The 16,549-nt window shown below is 37.4% G+C and overlaps 1 protein-coding gene across 1 annotated transcript in view; it reads right to left on the bottom strand.

The window, feature by feature from the left end:
* The window catches only part of PCOLCE2 (procollagen C-endopeptidase enhancer 2), a 72,091-nt gene that overhangs the window by 17,006 nt on the left and 38,536 nt on the right, over window positions 1-16,549 (bottom strand). Inside the window, exons 3-5 of the mRNA XM_033122058.1 lie at window positions 11,462-11,717; window positions 6,977-7,101; window positions 4,144-4,280 (exon numbers count right to left, since the gene is read on the bottom strand). Of these exons, the coding sequence (XP_032977949.1) occupies window positions 4,144-4,280; window positions 6,977-7,101; window positions 11,462-11,717 (518 nt within the window). The remainder of the gene's footprint in view (window positions 1-4,143; window positions 4,281-6,976; window positions 7,102-11,461; window positions 11,718-16,549) is intronic.

Raw genomic sequence — 16,549 nt, forward strand, 5'->3', positions numbered from 1 at the left:
TGCTAATATTTTTCTTTTAGGATTTACTTTTCATCACATTCATAACTGGTCTTTAATACTCTTTTCTTGTACTTCCTTACCTTGTTTTGCTGTCAATTTTTACAAGCCTTATAAAATTAGTTGTGGAACAATGTCCATTTTCCTCTGGAACAAACTGTGTAGTGTTGAAATTATTCTGTTTCTCAAACATTTGTTACAAGTCATGGAGAAAAGCAATCTGGGCTTATTTATCTCCCCCCTTGATAACTTCTACTTATAGATCAAATTTCTTTAATCATCATTTGCCAATTCTGGCTTTTTCTTTTTCCTGTGTTCATTTTTCTACTTGACAAAAATGTATTTTCTCCTGTTGTTGGATGCAGTGTTCTGTACCCTCTAGAACAAGCCTGGTAATTGTTTTTTAAATCTTCTGTATCCTGATTTTCCATTTTTTCTGTAATCCACAGTTAATCTGTCAGTTATTAAAAGAGATGTGTTTAAAATCTCCTACTATAATAATGGTCTTTTAATTTTTATTCATTTCTTTTTTTATTTATATATTTTTGATGTTCATACAATTTATGATTGTTACACCTCCCTGCTAAATTGCACCTTTTATCATTATATAGTAATTATTTATAGTAATACTTTCTATAAAATTTACTTTTTCTTGATATCAATAAAGCTATGCCAGCTTTCTTTCAATCAGCATTTGTTTCCAATACCTTTTTTTATCATTTTATTCTCAAATGCTCTGTGTTCTTATTTTTTTGGAGATGTGTCTTATAAACGGCATACAACTAGATTTTACGTTGTTACCCAGCCTAACACTCTTTGTCTTTTCATTTATGATTATTCATTTATGATTCACTTGCATTTCTTTGATTACAGATACATCCAGAGATATTTTATTTTGTGCTTTTTATTTGGCCTGCCTTTTTTTATGTTTCTCTTTATTCCCTTTTCTTTTGGATAAAACTTTTTTCTCATTTTGTGTTTTTCCTTCACTGTTGTGGAAGTTAAAGACTCTATTTCTACTTTTCCTAGAAATTACCCCAAGTTTAACATCCATATTTGATATTATCAAGTTTTATAATATCTTCACCCTATTCTCAAATAATATGAGGACCATGGAATCCTTCAACTCTTACCACCAATATCTTTGCTCAGTGTTTCTTCCTGCGTCTCAATCCTTTATTCTGTAATCATTAGCTTGCTGCCTGAAGTTCATAATGAAGTCTGTTGGTAGTAAACACTCTCAGCTCTTGTTTAACTGAAAAGGTCTTTATTTTACCCACATTCATAAAGGAGAGGTTTTTTTGGTAAATAATTCAAGCTTGAGTTATTTTGCCTCAGCACTTAGAAGATATTCTTCTAAGATCGTCTAACTTCCATTGTGATAATTTATGTTTTCTCTCTTGCTGTTTTCAACATCCTCTCTCTGCTGTTATGTGGTTTTACTATAATACGTGTAGGAATGGATATAGTAATATATTTGTTGCTTAGGATTTATTGACTTCTTGAATTTGATAATTGATATCTTTCATCCTATTGGAAAAGTCTCAGCTATTATTTCTTCAAATATTGAATTTCCTGCATTCCCTAAAGTTTATTAGGGAACTCTGAAGAAATGTGTATGACATCCTTTCACTCTAGCTCTGTGACTTTTAACCTTGCCTTTGTGTTTTCCAGCCATTGGCTCTTTGTGCTATATTCCAGGCAATTATTTCACATCTATTTCTCAGTTCCCTAATTCTTTCTGGATCTATGTCTCTTCAGCTATTTCACACATGTATTAAGTTTTTTGTTTAAGTTATTATGGCTAGTTCTGGAAATTCTATTAGGCTCTTTGTTAAATCTGTTTGATCATTTCTGAAAGTCTCTTGTTTCTTAGTCATATTTTCAATAGCCTGCATTTTGTAGGCTCTCAATTAATATATTTTGCATGAATTTCTTTAAGCATACTTGTTTCACATTCTGTATCTCATTATTTTACTATATATGTCCTCTGTGGGTCTGATTATACTGTTTGTTTCTGTAGACTCTTGTTTATGTTGGCTTTTCCTTTGCAATTTCTTTTTTATTGGAAACTTATGTTTCTTGCAACTTTATTTATAGGCATCCTTAAAGCCTGAGCATCCTTCCAGAGAATTTGTGTTTTCTTTTGTCAGCCTCTGTGGGTGCTACCAAATTGGAAACTCTTTAAACTAAATTATTGACTACGGTTTTTTAGAACAGTCAGGTAGTGTAAATTGTAACCTCTGACTCTCATGTGGACTAGCTTTTGGTTAGGAATTCTCATCAGAGACTACTTCTTCTTCCCTTTACTGACAGCCGAGGCCAAAGCAGCCAATCCTCTTTACTGTCTACCTTGGGGAGGGGTAGAATTCAATCACGTTGGTGTCACTTTCTATAAGTCCCTTCTTTATGCTGTGGTCTTTGTCTCCCGTCCCCAAACACAGTCTGTTAAGAATGAAGTTCTAGATTATCAAGAACTGGCACATGTCCTGAAGGAAGAGGTCACCTTCGAGTACAGATTCATCTCTGTGGATTTGGGTTTCTAATCATTTTTGACCTCTGATGATTTTTTCCAATTCAGTAGTGCATTGTTTTTTGGTTTTTTTTTGGTTGTTTTGTTTTGTTTTTTAACTTTAAAAACATTGTTTGGTGTTTATTCTGGGATGGTTTTAAAGGGTAGCTTATTTTCCATATTGCTAGGAAGTGAAACTCGAAATTATTTTTTAAATATTTGGATATAAAGAGATGGAGAGACATGGCAGAAAAAGCTAGAGCAGGATAGAGAGTCGAGAGAGTGGTTTCTTTTGTTGTTGTTTTTTGTTTTTCATTTGGAAAACTTAAGTTTATAGGTTATGAGGAAGAAATTTAAAAAAGGAAGCAGAGCTGAAGATGGAGAAAACAAGGAGTACTGGGTAGAGGAAAGTTTCAAGAGACAAAATGAGGAGGTCAGAGTAGGATAGAGATGAAAATACTGGCTTTGAATAAAGGAGGGTGTGGTAGGCTGAATAACGTCCATATTTTAATCCCTGGAACCTATGAATGTCTTACCTTATATGCAAAGGGACTTGCAGCAATGATTAAGTTAAGGATTTTGAGAAGGAGAGAGTGTCCTGAATTATCTAGGTGGGCCCTACATGTAACCACAAGTGTCCTCATAAGAGGAATGGTTGACTACCAGAGAAGAGAAGGCAATATGATGACAGAAGCAGAGATGGGAGTGATACTCTTAAGAGATGGAAGAAGGAGCCACAGCCAAGGAACACAAAGTCTCTAGAAGCTGTGAAAAGGCAAGGAAACTGATTCTCCCCTCAGAGCTTCCAGAAGGAAACAGGCCTGCTGACACTTTGATATTAGCCCAGTGAAACTGACTTCACACTTCTGACCTCCGCAGAAATAAGACAGTAACTATGTTGTTTTAAGCTACTCATTTTATAGCAGCAATAGGAAAAGAATACAAGGGACATCCTTAGGACATTAGAAATGAGCCTTTCTCCAACACATTCACCTTTGAAGCCCAGTTTGGTGACAGTAATGTTAAATGATAACTAATTTAAATGTATTAAAAAGTCTTAATTATTAAAGTAACATGCCCCATGTCACACAGCTGGGAAGTGGCAGAGCTCTTAGCTCCATAAACATTTGATGATAAATACATGGAATCTTTCAGGCTCACTCCACAAAAAACTGAGGAACAGTGTGAGTGAGGAGGCCCCACAAGGCTCCAAAAGGTCCAGGACAGAACTCCGACCCTGTAAAGTCAGGTGCATCTCTTGTGAGCTTCCTGGTTTTCTTGTCTGCATCCCCAGTACTCACCCCATTTGGTTCTCAGAATTTTCCCAATGCCACTCTGATGCTTGACTTCACCCTTGTAGGGCAGTGATGTACCCAGGTACCTGGCTCAGAATATGTCCCTGGGCATCACCCTCCTGCTTCTGCTTATCTATTTGGCTGTCCAGGCCTCTCTACATTTGTTAATGTTACCTTACTTTCTGGGTTGGCTATTCCATGGTCATAGACCACAAGTATTTGTGAACAAAACAGCAAGAACATGAAGTCTTCCAGAAAATAAAATGTAATTGGGCAATTTAATAAGAAACAAGCGTAGGCTCACTAAAATATTCATGAAATAAAATATGTGCTACTTACGCAGGCGGACTATCGCCACAATACTTTCCAATTCTTTTGGCGTCGTTGACTTCGCCACCATTAAATACAGCCATGTAATCATATCGACAGTAGTTGTCGCGCTCAACATCAAACTTCTCAAACTTTAATTCTATAAGCTTTGGTGAAAGCAAAACATTAGAAGTATCAAAATAGCATTGCTGAATAATCTCAAATGGCATTCTTCCTCTCCCCAGATTTGTAGGGTACCATGATTTCCCTTGTAAAACGTATTCATTCTGTTCCAATTACTTTCTCTTGTTTTCATATTTCTTCTGTGGTATTCACATTTCTTGTGGTATTCTTTTTATTTAATTTTAAATCATTCCAAAAAATCATCTCAACCCCAGATCAGCCCTAGTTAAGATCTTAAACTTAGGAGCTTTGTTCACTTACAGCTATGAAAGTATGCAAACACTATGTAACCATAGCAACCTACATTAAGGCTGTAATTGGGTATGCAATGGAGTGGAAAGGGGGGTTACATCCCAAGTTCATTTGTATCTAGAAGAAAACTAATAGAAATTAGAAGTATTATCTAAGATGTACCCTATATTAGTGTGTGTTTGGGTAGGTAGAGTTGTTGCCCTTTTGAGGGAAGGAGACTGATGTTCCCATCACATGTAAAGGAGCTAAATTCTTGGGACCAGGGGCTCAGGGAAGAGGGCCTGGGATGTCTTCTTGAATTATGTTTGAAGTACGTGTCTACCGAGCACAGCCTACTCAGTAATGTGATTGATTTTTAAAGAGGTTGCATAAAAGCATTGATACACAAAGTTGGTGTTAGATTTCCTAAGTATTTCTTAATGATTTTTGCACTAAAACTAATGAAAGAGTCCTAAATTATTTCAGTTAATAGGAAGTTTGGGTTTAATAGACGATCATTCCCCTTAAAAACAGATTTTTCAGGAGCACCGCCAATGTGTGAATCAAAGGAAATCTCATGGGGTTCATAATACCCATGACTCCCAGACAGCTGGGTGGTAGGCGAGCAGGCAACCCTTCCTGCCACTTAGGGAAGACAATGGGCACTAATTCCGGTTAGGACAGCACACAGTTAGTAGCTAAAGAAGATTCAGATACAGTAATCTGGGTGAAGGTGATAACGGCAACAGCATCAGAGGACCAAAGGCAAATTTTGGCTTTGAAGAGAACTACCACAGACTTACATGTTTACCCACATTTTAAAAATGTCAACACCAGTGATGGGTGAATAATGGCTTATTCATACTGAGCATTGCTTTAAATTATATTAAAATAGTTCCTCTTTGAATCCAGTAATTTCTCACCAGTTAGTAATAAAAGGCTTTCCAGATTATTAAAAAATTGGTTGCACTCTCTCTACTTAGAAATTAGTCACATAACAACTTTTGCAGAAGAGATAAAAAATAAGTAAGTAAATAGGAGGACAAAGGGGAAAGCTACGATAAAAAACACGGAGGTAAGTCTTTAGCAGAAGAAAATGCCCTTAGACTCACACAGCAATTATTTAGGACGTTTTTCCCATTATATTTTCTCCTTTGGACAGGGCTTCCTGTCATGTCACACACTGCAACAACGACTACAACTCAACTGGCTGAAGCCAAAAATCACATTAATAAAATAAAACCCAAATTTAAATCTAAATAATCAAAGAAAAGGACAATGGAAAAAAGATGCTGAATTGTAATCTGCAAGTATAATTAAGTTGAAATTATTTAGTCTAATATACATACAAACATCACAGAGAAAAAAAAGACCAATACAATCTCAAGGACTACAGAATGGTTTAAATGTATGAGAAATGTAATTTTTAAATGTTATCTTAAACTATGAAACATTCAATAGACTTATAGAACCTTTCATTACTAAATAAATGACATTTTCTTTTTCTTAAAAATAAAAGTTCTGGAATTCTGATCAAAGTGTGTGTGTGCATGTGCATGTATGTTCAGATCACTAACTAGCATGGTATGAATAACTTTCCATTAAAAAATGAATACATGGCAAATAGTATTCATGGAAGCGATACAGAAGGTCAGTTTAGAAATTTAAAAAACAGTAATATAATGCTCACCACATTTTGAGTAAAGTCTGTAGTGTTTGTAGTAATAATAATTTTTTAAAGTTATTTTCAAAAGTCCACAAAATAGGCTTGGTCTATTCCCATATTAAGTTCTGTCCTGCAATTAATATCTGAGAATGGTTCCCAACAAGGGTAAAAATTCACATAACCACCAACTAATAAACACTGGAAAACTAGACCTTCTGTTGATTGTTTTAGAACAATGAATAAAGTCATTAATGGGGAATCTGCACAAATTTTATTTTAAATAACAAGAAAGAAACCCCACAAAGCAGACTAGCTTTCACACCAGAGCACTTGTTCTTTGAAGAGAAGCTGTGGCTTGCTAGCATTGGCTTTCTCAAATTGAAGCGGTCAGACTGGTTTTGGTTTGGTGACTAGGATGGGAATTATGAGGACGTGATGGCTTTGCTATGGGAGCAAATGGTAACCGGAAACATGTATGTACTTGGGGATTTTTATCTTCCCACAGTTAGTCACTCTTGCTTATAGCATCTTCCACATGGGATTTGCTTACCATTTGTATTTCAAAGCCTGTTGTGAAAATTGCAATTATGATAGGAGATTGAATCCATAACCCTGCCAATCAAATAGAGCCAAAGCAATGTTCACCAGGTCTTCACAGGAAGACGTGCCTGAATCCAGCAGCACTCTCCTCGCCAGGTACCCGCAGCTCTTGGAAGTCAGGCCCCTCACACCCTCTAGGCCATTCACACATGCATATTTTCTTCATATTTTCAGGAATCTCACCTGATTCTTGGGGGCTACAATGTGCCACACACAAGTGACTCCTGCAGGGTAATCACGGTCTGGCCAGTTGGGGGTTTTAAAAGAGCCGGAAGGTCTTTCAAGTCGTCCTCCACAGTACTGATCCCCTGAAGTTATTAAATAAGAAAAAAAATCCAAGTTTATACCCTCAAATAAGTTATGAGGAGATTAGGAATTTGGAATATTAGGTGATACTACAGTAAATAAAGACAATAGCAAAAGCTCTTAAATTCTCTCTTAAAAATCGTCACAGAGCCTCCTCTAATCTCTCTCTCTCTCTCTCTCTCTCTCTCTCTCTCTCTCTCTCTCTCTCTCTCTCTCTCTCTCTGCAGGCTCAACAAATTTCATAGATTGTAATAACCCTCAAGGCAAGGATACTTATAGATAGGATTAAAATCCATGCTCATGGACAAAGTTTGAATTAGTTGGTACAGAAAACTCATTACCAGAAAACTTGGTATGTCATACATTTTTAACAACTTTTAAGAATTTTTGTTTGTAAAAACAATACATGATTATAAAATTTCAGCAATACGGAAAAGCATAAAGAATTAAAAGATTACCCCAAATACCACCACCTAAATCTAACCACAGTTAATATTTGACAAATATCATTTCAGACATTTCTATGCATATGTGTTGCTAGGTTGACAGTAATAAATTTAGAAATATATTTTAATACAAAGTTCTAAATTTAATTTGACTTGAATTTAACAAAGAAAAACTAATCGAAACTAAAGGAAATAATACAGTTTAATGAAATAGTTCTTTGACACAGATGATAATTATTCTTAAAAGAAATCTCTAAATTTAAGAAAACTGCATTTAAAAATTGAGGCTGGCATAATTTCTAAAACTTTTTATTCATGGAAAATTTCAAACATATACAAAGTAAATAGAATAATATGATGAACTTCTATGTATCCATCACCCAGTTTCAACAATTATCATCAATATACTATTCTTTTTCTCAATATTGCTCAATCCCCACCCAATCCCCACCATCCGCTTTTTTATTATTATTGACTTACACGTTTTAGAGGAGGTAAATTCATATACTGTGAAATGCACAAATCTTAGCTGTAAAATCGTGAAACATGAATATACCCATGTAAGCCACACTCCTATGATGATATATAATCCATTTCTCACAAAATTTCTGTATCCCTTCTCAGTCATTCTGCTGACTCTCCACACCACTTTCCTGAACAATTCCACTTTAGATTAGTTTTACTCTAGACCTTCATAAAAATGAAGTCATATAGTGTGTACACTTCTGCTTAGCACAATAGCTGAGATTCCTACAAGCTGCTGTGTGTATTGGTGATGTGTTCCTTTACATTGCTGAGTAGTATTCCAGTGTATGGAAACACCATAATTTGTGTACTCGTTCTCCTGTGGATATTCACTTGGATGTCTCCAGTTTCCCTTATTGGGTGAATAAAACTGGTAGGAACATTTCTGTACAAATCTCTCTGTGGAATGTATTTTCATTTCTCTTGCACAAATATACAGGAATTCAATTCCTGGGCCAAGAGGAGATGTAGATATTAAACTTCATATAAAAGTACTGAGAAAATTTCCCCTAGTGGTATGAGCACTTCGGTTGCGTTACATGCTTGCAACCATTTGATGTTTTAGCCAAGCTGGTGGGTATGTAATGGTATCTCAATGTGCTTTTAATTTGCATTTTGCTGTTAACTAATGATACTGAGTGGTTCTTCATGTACTTATTAGTTATTCATATATCTTCCTGTGTGAAGTTTGTTTCACGCATATTTTTCCATCCTTTTATGTTCAATCTATTTTGACTTTGTATTTCAAGTGTTTTCTTGTAGACCACAGTGTTGGGCTTTGCTTTTTAACCCATTCTAATAATCACTCTCTTCTAATTGGAGTATTTAATCCTTTGCATTTAATGTTTTTATCGATATGCTTCAATTTAGTGCCATTTACTATTTTGTTCTTTTTGTCTCACCTTTCTTTTGTTCCATCTGTTCTTCCTTTCCTGCCATCTTTGGGTTAATTGAATAATTTTAGTATTCTATTTTAATCTTTTGCCTTTTAGCTCCAATTCTTGTATTTTTAGTGGTTATTCTAGGGATTACAATATGCATCTTTAACTTATCACAATCTACCTAGAGTTAGGGTTGTATTTCTTCATGTATCGTATATGTATGTATATGTGCAACACTATAGTTCCATCTATTTCTCCATCCTTTGTTCTATTTACATATTTACATATATGATATATATGTCATATATGTGTGTCATATATGTCATATATATACTGTACATATGTCATATATTATACATATATATATCATACATTATACATTCCACAATATAATGTAGTTTGTTTTGTTTGAAACAAACACATGTAAAGAAATTAAGAGAAGAAAAGAAAATAATACATAGTCTTTTATTATTTACCACTTCCAGTGGCCTTCAATCCTTCCATTACCTTTGTGTTACCCTGTGGAGCCATTTCCCTTCAACTTGAGGAAATTCCTTCAATATTTCTTGTGATGCAAGTGTTTATCTGAAAATGTCTTTATTTCACTTTCCTTTCTGAAGACTGGCCATAGAATTCTAGGTTGACAGTTTTATTCCAGCATTTTAAAAATGCCGTCCACTGCCTTCTGGTCTCCATCATTTCTGATGGGAAGACAGCTGCCATTCACAGCATCTTATCCTTGTATGTAACATGGCTTTTATATGATTGATTTTAAGATTTTCTCTGTATCTTTAGATTTTTGTAATTTAATTTTGATGTGCTTAGGTGTGGCTTCATTTTTATTTATCCTGTTTGGAGTTTGTTGATCTTGGTCTACAAATGGTGCTCCTCACTAAATTTTGGTGGCTTCAAGCCAGAAATATTTCTTCAGTTTTTTTTTTCAGATTTTTTTTTCTGGATTATTATCACTCTTACTCTTCTGGAACTCAAATTACACGTGTTAGACCACTTACTTGATATTGTCTCACTGGCCTCGGGGGCTCTTTTTCTTTAATATTTTTCCCTTTGCTTCTTCAGATTAGATCATTTCTATTCAAATTCACTGACTCTTTCTTCCACTATTTCTAATCTGCTTGTAAGACCATCAGGTAAATTTAAAAATTTCAAATTCTGTATCTTTCAGCTCTAGAATTACTATTTTATCCTTTTTTTTTTATAGTTTCTGTTTCTCTTCTGAGATTCTCAATCTGTTTATTATACATATACTTCCCCTTAAGTCCTTAAACATATTTATAATACCTGCTTTAAAAAGCTTGTCTGCTAACTGCAACATCTGAGTTGTCTTGGGGTCGGTTTTTATTGACTGCTTTTTTTCTTGAATATAGACATACTTTTCTGGTTTCATCATATGATTGGATACTGGACATTATGAATGATATATTATAGAGACTCTAGATTCTGTTGTGTCCCTATGAAGAATGATTTTTGTTCTAGCAGGAATTTAACTTGGCTCGATCCAAGCTCAAAAATATGTCTCTCTGGCAGAGGGCAGCAGCTGTAGTTTCTGTTAGTTCTTTTATCTTCCAGCTGAGGCTTTGGTGTGAGGCCATCTAAGCTCTCCCGCACATATGTAGAATTTAGCTGTCAGCCAAAGATTAGGATGGATGGCGAGATAGATAAATGATAAATAGATACATAGATAGATACATACATACATACATACATAGATACATAGATAAATACATAGATAGATAGATAGATAGATAGATGGATAGATAGATAGACAGACTTTGTGCTTCAATTCCTCTATAGCTTCCAGCCAGGATTTCCTCCCAAATATTCTGGCTGCTCTATCATGCCCAGATTCTATCCTCTGATATGTCAACCAGTAATGTTGTTCTATAGCCTAAAGCAAGAGCAGATAAAGCACTCCCTCGGGCAAGAGGCTGCAAATTGAACAGGTCTTGCCCTCTGCCGTTATCTTTCAAGGACAGAGGTTTCTATCCTTCGGAGCTCACAGGTACTGATATGAAAATATCCCAAAACATAGTGTTATTTGAAAAGAAAGTTTTGAAACAATAGGAATCCATGATCCTACTTATATTTTTAAAAAGCTACTGCAAAAGTGCACACACACAGTGCATTTTCTAAGTGCACATAGAAAGGGAACCACCAGAATACACATGGCTATTTCTAAGAAGGGATTACAGTGGGGTGAAGGGGTATGTTTCTATATCTGTATGTGTATATATGTATGCAAACTTCACATTTTTACTCCATGAATTTTTATATTTGAATTTTTACAAGAATATATATGGGCTTTTAAAAAAAGACTGATTTTTTTAATGATCTCTTGGTAGCTTGGTGGCATTTATTAGTGCTCTGTTGGAGAACTTCTTTTAAACTTGACATGAAAATAGTAAATCCATATAAAGTACCTAGAACAGTGCCTGACACACAGTGGGTACCCAGTAACTGTGAGCCGCCCTTACTGCCCTTAGAAACAGTACCTCTTTCATTTGGTTCAGCGGCCGTGAACATGGCCATGAAGCCATTCCCAGCTGTGTTGGCATCAGAAATCATCTGCACCATCATCTTGTTGCCACTGGACACCAGGGCTCCCGGCCGGAAGGTGCCACAGAAGCGCCCAATGCGCTGACCATTGGTGTGGCCACTGTACACGTCCACAAAATCGTAGCGGCACAGGTTGTCACTCTCCAGATCGATGAATCGGAAATTGAGAACGACCACTTTTCCCTTGGGAACCTGCCGAGGAAAGGGCCAATTGGAAAACTTTGCCATGAAAACAACGTCTGAGGCCTTCTCATGTACCAATTACTGAAGTAAGCAGATAAAAGTATAATATCCAAGATGATGCTTCCCCCACCCCTCAAATCTGAACTAAGCCAGAAAAGATATTCCTAATAAAATCTAAGTGTTTATTCTTTTTGACAAATCCACAATTCTCTAGCGTACACAGTGTTATTCCTAGGGAGTTCATCTCAACAAAGCTTCTAAATATTGGGTGAGTCTTATTCATACAAAGAATACTAGTCCTGATTGGACCTTAGCACAGATTTGCATATTCTAAAATATCAAGGTATATAAAGATATGCTTGGCAAAGAAACATTTGAAATGTCATTTCTCACAAATACAATGGGTCAATCTCAATAAATAGAATGTTTCCAACAAGTTCAAACTAAAGGGATTATCTGGCAGTTGTGCAGCTAATTTATAGATAAGTCACTTTGGGTCCTGAAAAATCCAGATCAGCTATGAATACTGATTACATTAACTGAGAAATTGTTGCATCATCTCTTCTCCAAGTCACTGAGATTTTGTTTGTTTTTTAGGTGAAAACTTTATATACTAGGTAAACTTGAAACACAACGCACTGATGAAAATCATGAGTTTTCACTTTCTCCTAAGACTTTATTCACCATAATTTCCTCCATATAATTCTTATGATGTTTTACTCCATATAATTCTTATGATGTTTCCTTTTTCCTAGAAAAAAAAATGGCTGCAAAAACATTTGGCAGAATTCTTACAAAAGCTCCATTTCTTTCTCAGTTCACAGCATCTTTTAATTTCTTCATTCAAGTTGCTTAGTCATATAGTTTCGATCAGATTTATTTCATATTTTCAACTACACGAGGTCCCCACTGAATAGCATAAGAATTTTATTCTGTAAAAACTTACAGATGACAAAGGTCAGTGATTAAAAAAACAACAACAACCTACAAGCCACACTGGTTAGTTTATATTCATCTTAATTAACTATCTCACACTAAAGAGTCAATAGATATTTTAACAATATGGCTTCCCCATGTTGGTGAGTTCAGTGCCATGATTTTGTTTTTCCTACAATAAGAGGAAGTGTTTCAGAGCTACTTGCCTTTTGTGTCAAACACATGCACACTCCAACATAAAATCTCCAATGGAGTAGACACAAGAAAGGAGATATTTTGGCTTTGCCATGGTTGCCTTCTAGTTGCTAGGAGCTTATCTTAATGGTATGAATTTCAGAAGGTCCAAAGCCACAGTCTAAGAAGCTGATAGCAGAAAATGCAATTTGATTTTTAAACATTCTCACTGAGATATCTGTTATAGAACTTCCTTGTTTTCTGTTTTGTTTTGTTGCATGCAATCTCTATTAATCCATGATCAGAAAATTGTTATAATGTGATGCCATCTGTAATCTTAAATATAAGCAAGCTCTCTATGAATCATTGAATAATTCCCAGCCAAAGAAAACATTTTGAACTAAATTAATTTAATTTGGATTGTCCTTGCATGAATAATAACTATTTGTGTAAATGTATTGACAAACATTATGGAGAGTACTTCAAAGCTCTACGACTCTTAATCTTCAGAGTGAGGATAAAAAAAGGGATGAGGCCCTCACAATAGAGCCCTGGAGCACTGCAGTGTCATCAGATCTTCAAGATGAGGTCAAACCACCATAGAAACTGAAACAGTAAGTAGAAGGCGACCAGAAGGGTGTGGTGCCCAGAAGCCAAGTAAAGAGAGTGTGTCCAGGAGGAAGAACTGGTCAGCTGAGTTAACAGGAAGATGAGGATTGAGAAATCCCCATTGGATGTAGCAACCAGAGGTCAGTGGTGACTCTGACAAATGTTTTTGTGAAGCAGTAGGGACAAAGCCTGATAAGAGAAAAACTGAAGAGAAAATGGAGTGAGAGGAATTGGTGATAATGATTATAGACAAGCCTTTCAAGGAGTTTGTCTGGAAGGATGAAAAGAGTAATATGAGGGTTACTGGAAGGGGATGTGAGGTCAAGACAGGACTTTCAAATGAGCTACATTAAGCCATGTTTGCATGTCAATGGGAATAATTCTGCAGAGAGGGCAAAACTGATGAAGTAGGAGAGAGAGAGAATTGCTGGAGAAATGCCATTGAGCAAGCCAGGGGAGATTTGATCGAAGGGTCAGATGGAGGAGGCTTCCTTAGATAGGAGTGTGGATGGCTGTCCAGTGAGAGGAGGGAAGGCAGACGCAGGCAGGTTAGCAGATGAGCTTGTGAGAGCACATGAAAGTTTTCTTCTCATTGCTTTACTTTTCTTAGTGAAATAGGAAACAAGGTGGTCAGCAGCAAGAGCTGATACGAGAGCAGCTTTAGTAGTTTGAGAACAGGAAGGTGTGTGCATTTACACTAGGGAAACGTAGCAGGCGGCCTGGGTGGGTGGAGGTGCAGAGCAGGCAGACTGTTGGATTTAAGCAGTGGTGGGTGGGGGTTGGAGGATGGTGGCTGAGGGTGGGTGTTTGCTAAGTGAGGACTATGGAAGAAGAGAGGGCCAAGAGAGTTAAGGATGTAAGCAAGGGAATGCGCATAATGGTAGACCCCAAGCTGGGTAGGGACAGAAATCAGGCTGCAGTGGGGTGAGGACAGTAACAACCTGGGTTGTAGTGGAGGCAAGCATAACGACCATGGAAGGGGGCGGCTGAGGAATGATGGAGGATAAGCTCATTGGAATGGAGGAGGTTAGAGACCCAAAAGGATCATTGACAAAGATACTGAAATTACTATGAATTATGACAAGGAAGAATGTTGAAGACAGTGACAGGGAGCCAGGGGCTAAAATTTACAAAAATGAGGTTTTTAGATGACAACAAAAAGGAAGAACTGGGCAGCACGGTCCTGTTTCATTAAGTTCTCAGTTCTTTGACACTAAGAAAATTCTGTTGATTCATTCCTGTAGTCAGGCTGTTGAAATGGACACAGGCCTTGGCTACTCACCCCCAGTGAGATAAATCATTCCTTCACAAAAGTTCTTTACTGGGTCCCATTGCAATGAAAAGTTGAAGCTTCTCTGAGAACGAGACACAGTATGTCCAGCAGTAAAAACTGGGTTACATCATTGCGAGTTTGAACACAAGTTGATCCCAAGAACCCTGGCACAAATTCTATGAAGAAAGTAAGCAGAGGAAACCTGTACCAGTAGTGGGTCCACAGTGACCAGAGACAAACACCATCTTGTCCTGAGAAATCCTATGGCATGTGATGTGACACATATGCAGCAAACCCTTTCACTGTGACGCAGCAGCTGTTTGTCATATTTATATAAATAATCAAGACTGTCTACTGCGCTGTGATGCAAACTTTGCTGAGTTCTCGTATTATCCTAACGGACTTGGGAAAGCATATTCTCTGAAGATGGCCCTTCCACTTCAAGAATCTACAGTTTGTATTCTTGGTTTTTCTTTGTTAAGAATATTTTTAAAATACACAAAGATATACAGATACATGGAGAAATATAACAAACACCTGGGTGCCAACTGTTTAGAATTATTATTGCCAACAATTTGTCAGCATCTTTTTAAAGTCTTCTTTCATAAAAGAAATTAAAAATTTCACACAAAATGAGGTTTCCTTTGTCTTCGTTCCAGGTCTCACTTCTCCCTCCTTTCTCAGAAGCAACCACTGTCCCAAATGTAGTGGGTTTCCTTCTATATCATTCAAACTACTTTTATATACATGTATATGTATCCATGCAAAATGTATTGCTGTGTTTTTGTGTCTGTTTTAAAAATTAATAAAAATGGGCTAATGCTATACACATCACAGTACAATCTGGGCATCACTGAATTTTCAGGATGAGGTAGAAAAGGGGAGAAATAAAAATTAAAACAAAAACACACAGGGCCTTCATGAGCTATTCCTTCTGCCTAGAACACTTTCCCACTTCTTCATTTCTCTACTCATGCTTAGGGTCTTAGTTTCAAGGTCACCTCTCCCTGAAGGCACTCCCAGGCCCCCCAAGCTCCCCTCCCAAGATGGGCTCTGCCCAGTTAGCAGCCTGCCCCTCCTGGCTCTGAGCATGAGATGGCTCAACCCACTCAAGGTAAGTTTGTTACTGTCGGCAGAAAGAACAGGGCCACAGGGAGAGAGGGGCAGGAAGGGAATGCAGGAGGTGACAGGAGACTAAGGAGGGAGGAGATGATTTCAGTGGCCAAGAGAGGACCCAGGATGCCATCTTCTCACTTTAGGTAAACTTCAACTAATTATATGGATTACAATATTATTAGCGTTGCAGTTTAGGAAAATCTGTATCCCCTGTGTCACCATGACAGTTCTTTTTTTTGTCCCCTTTCTTCCGTCTCCCCCTCCCTCCCCGCTCTGGTACTAGCCGTTGTTTCTCAGTCTAGTTGTGTAGGACACAGCTCCCTGGCCCATGCTGGTGTCGTCGGTCGGCTGCTCGCAGCAGCTCTCGGCAGCTCTCGCCGGCTGCCAGCTGCTCACAATGGCTGCCGGCCACTCACAATGGCCACGGGCCATTCATGGCAGCACAGGGCAGCTCACACCGACCTCCTCCGGCTGCTCACGGCAGCCCAGCTCCAGGGAGAGCTGTTGTTCACAATCTTAGCTGTAGAGGGCGCAGCTCACTGGCCCATGTGGGAATCAAACCAGTGACCTCGGCGTTAGGAGCACGCACTCCAACCACACCACCTGAGCCACCAGGCTGGCCTACCATGGCAGTTAATAAGAGCGAAATGAGGACAAAAATCCCTCCTTCCGACAGAAGGAGTGGTCAGCGAGGACCCGCCTAGGAACACCTACAACGCCAGCCCTAAGTGTT

This window comes from Rhinolophus ferrumequinum, chromosome 2 (assembly GCF_004115265.2).
Source record: "Rhinolophus ferrumequinum isolate MPI-CBG mRhiFer1 chromosome 2, mRhiFer1_v1.p, whole genome shotgun sequence".
Lineage (NCBI taxonomy): Eukaryota > Metazoa > Chordata > Mammalia > Chiroptera > Rhinolophidae > Rhinolophus > Rhinolophus ferrumequinum.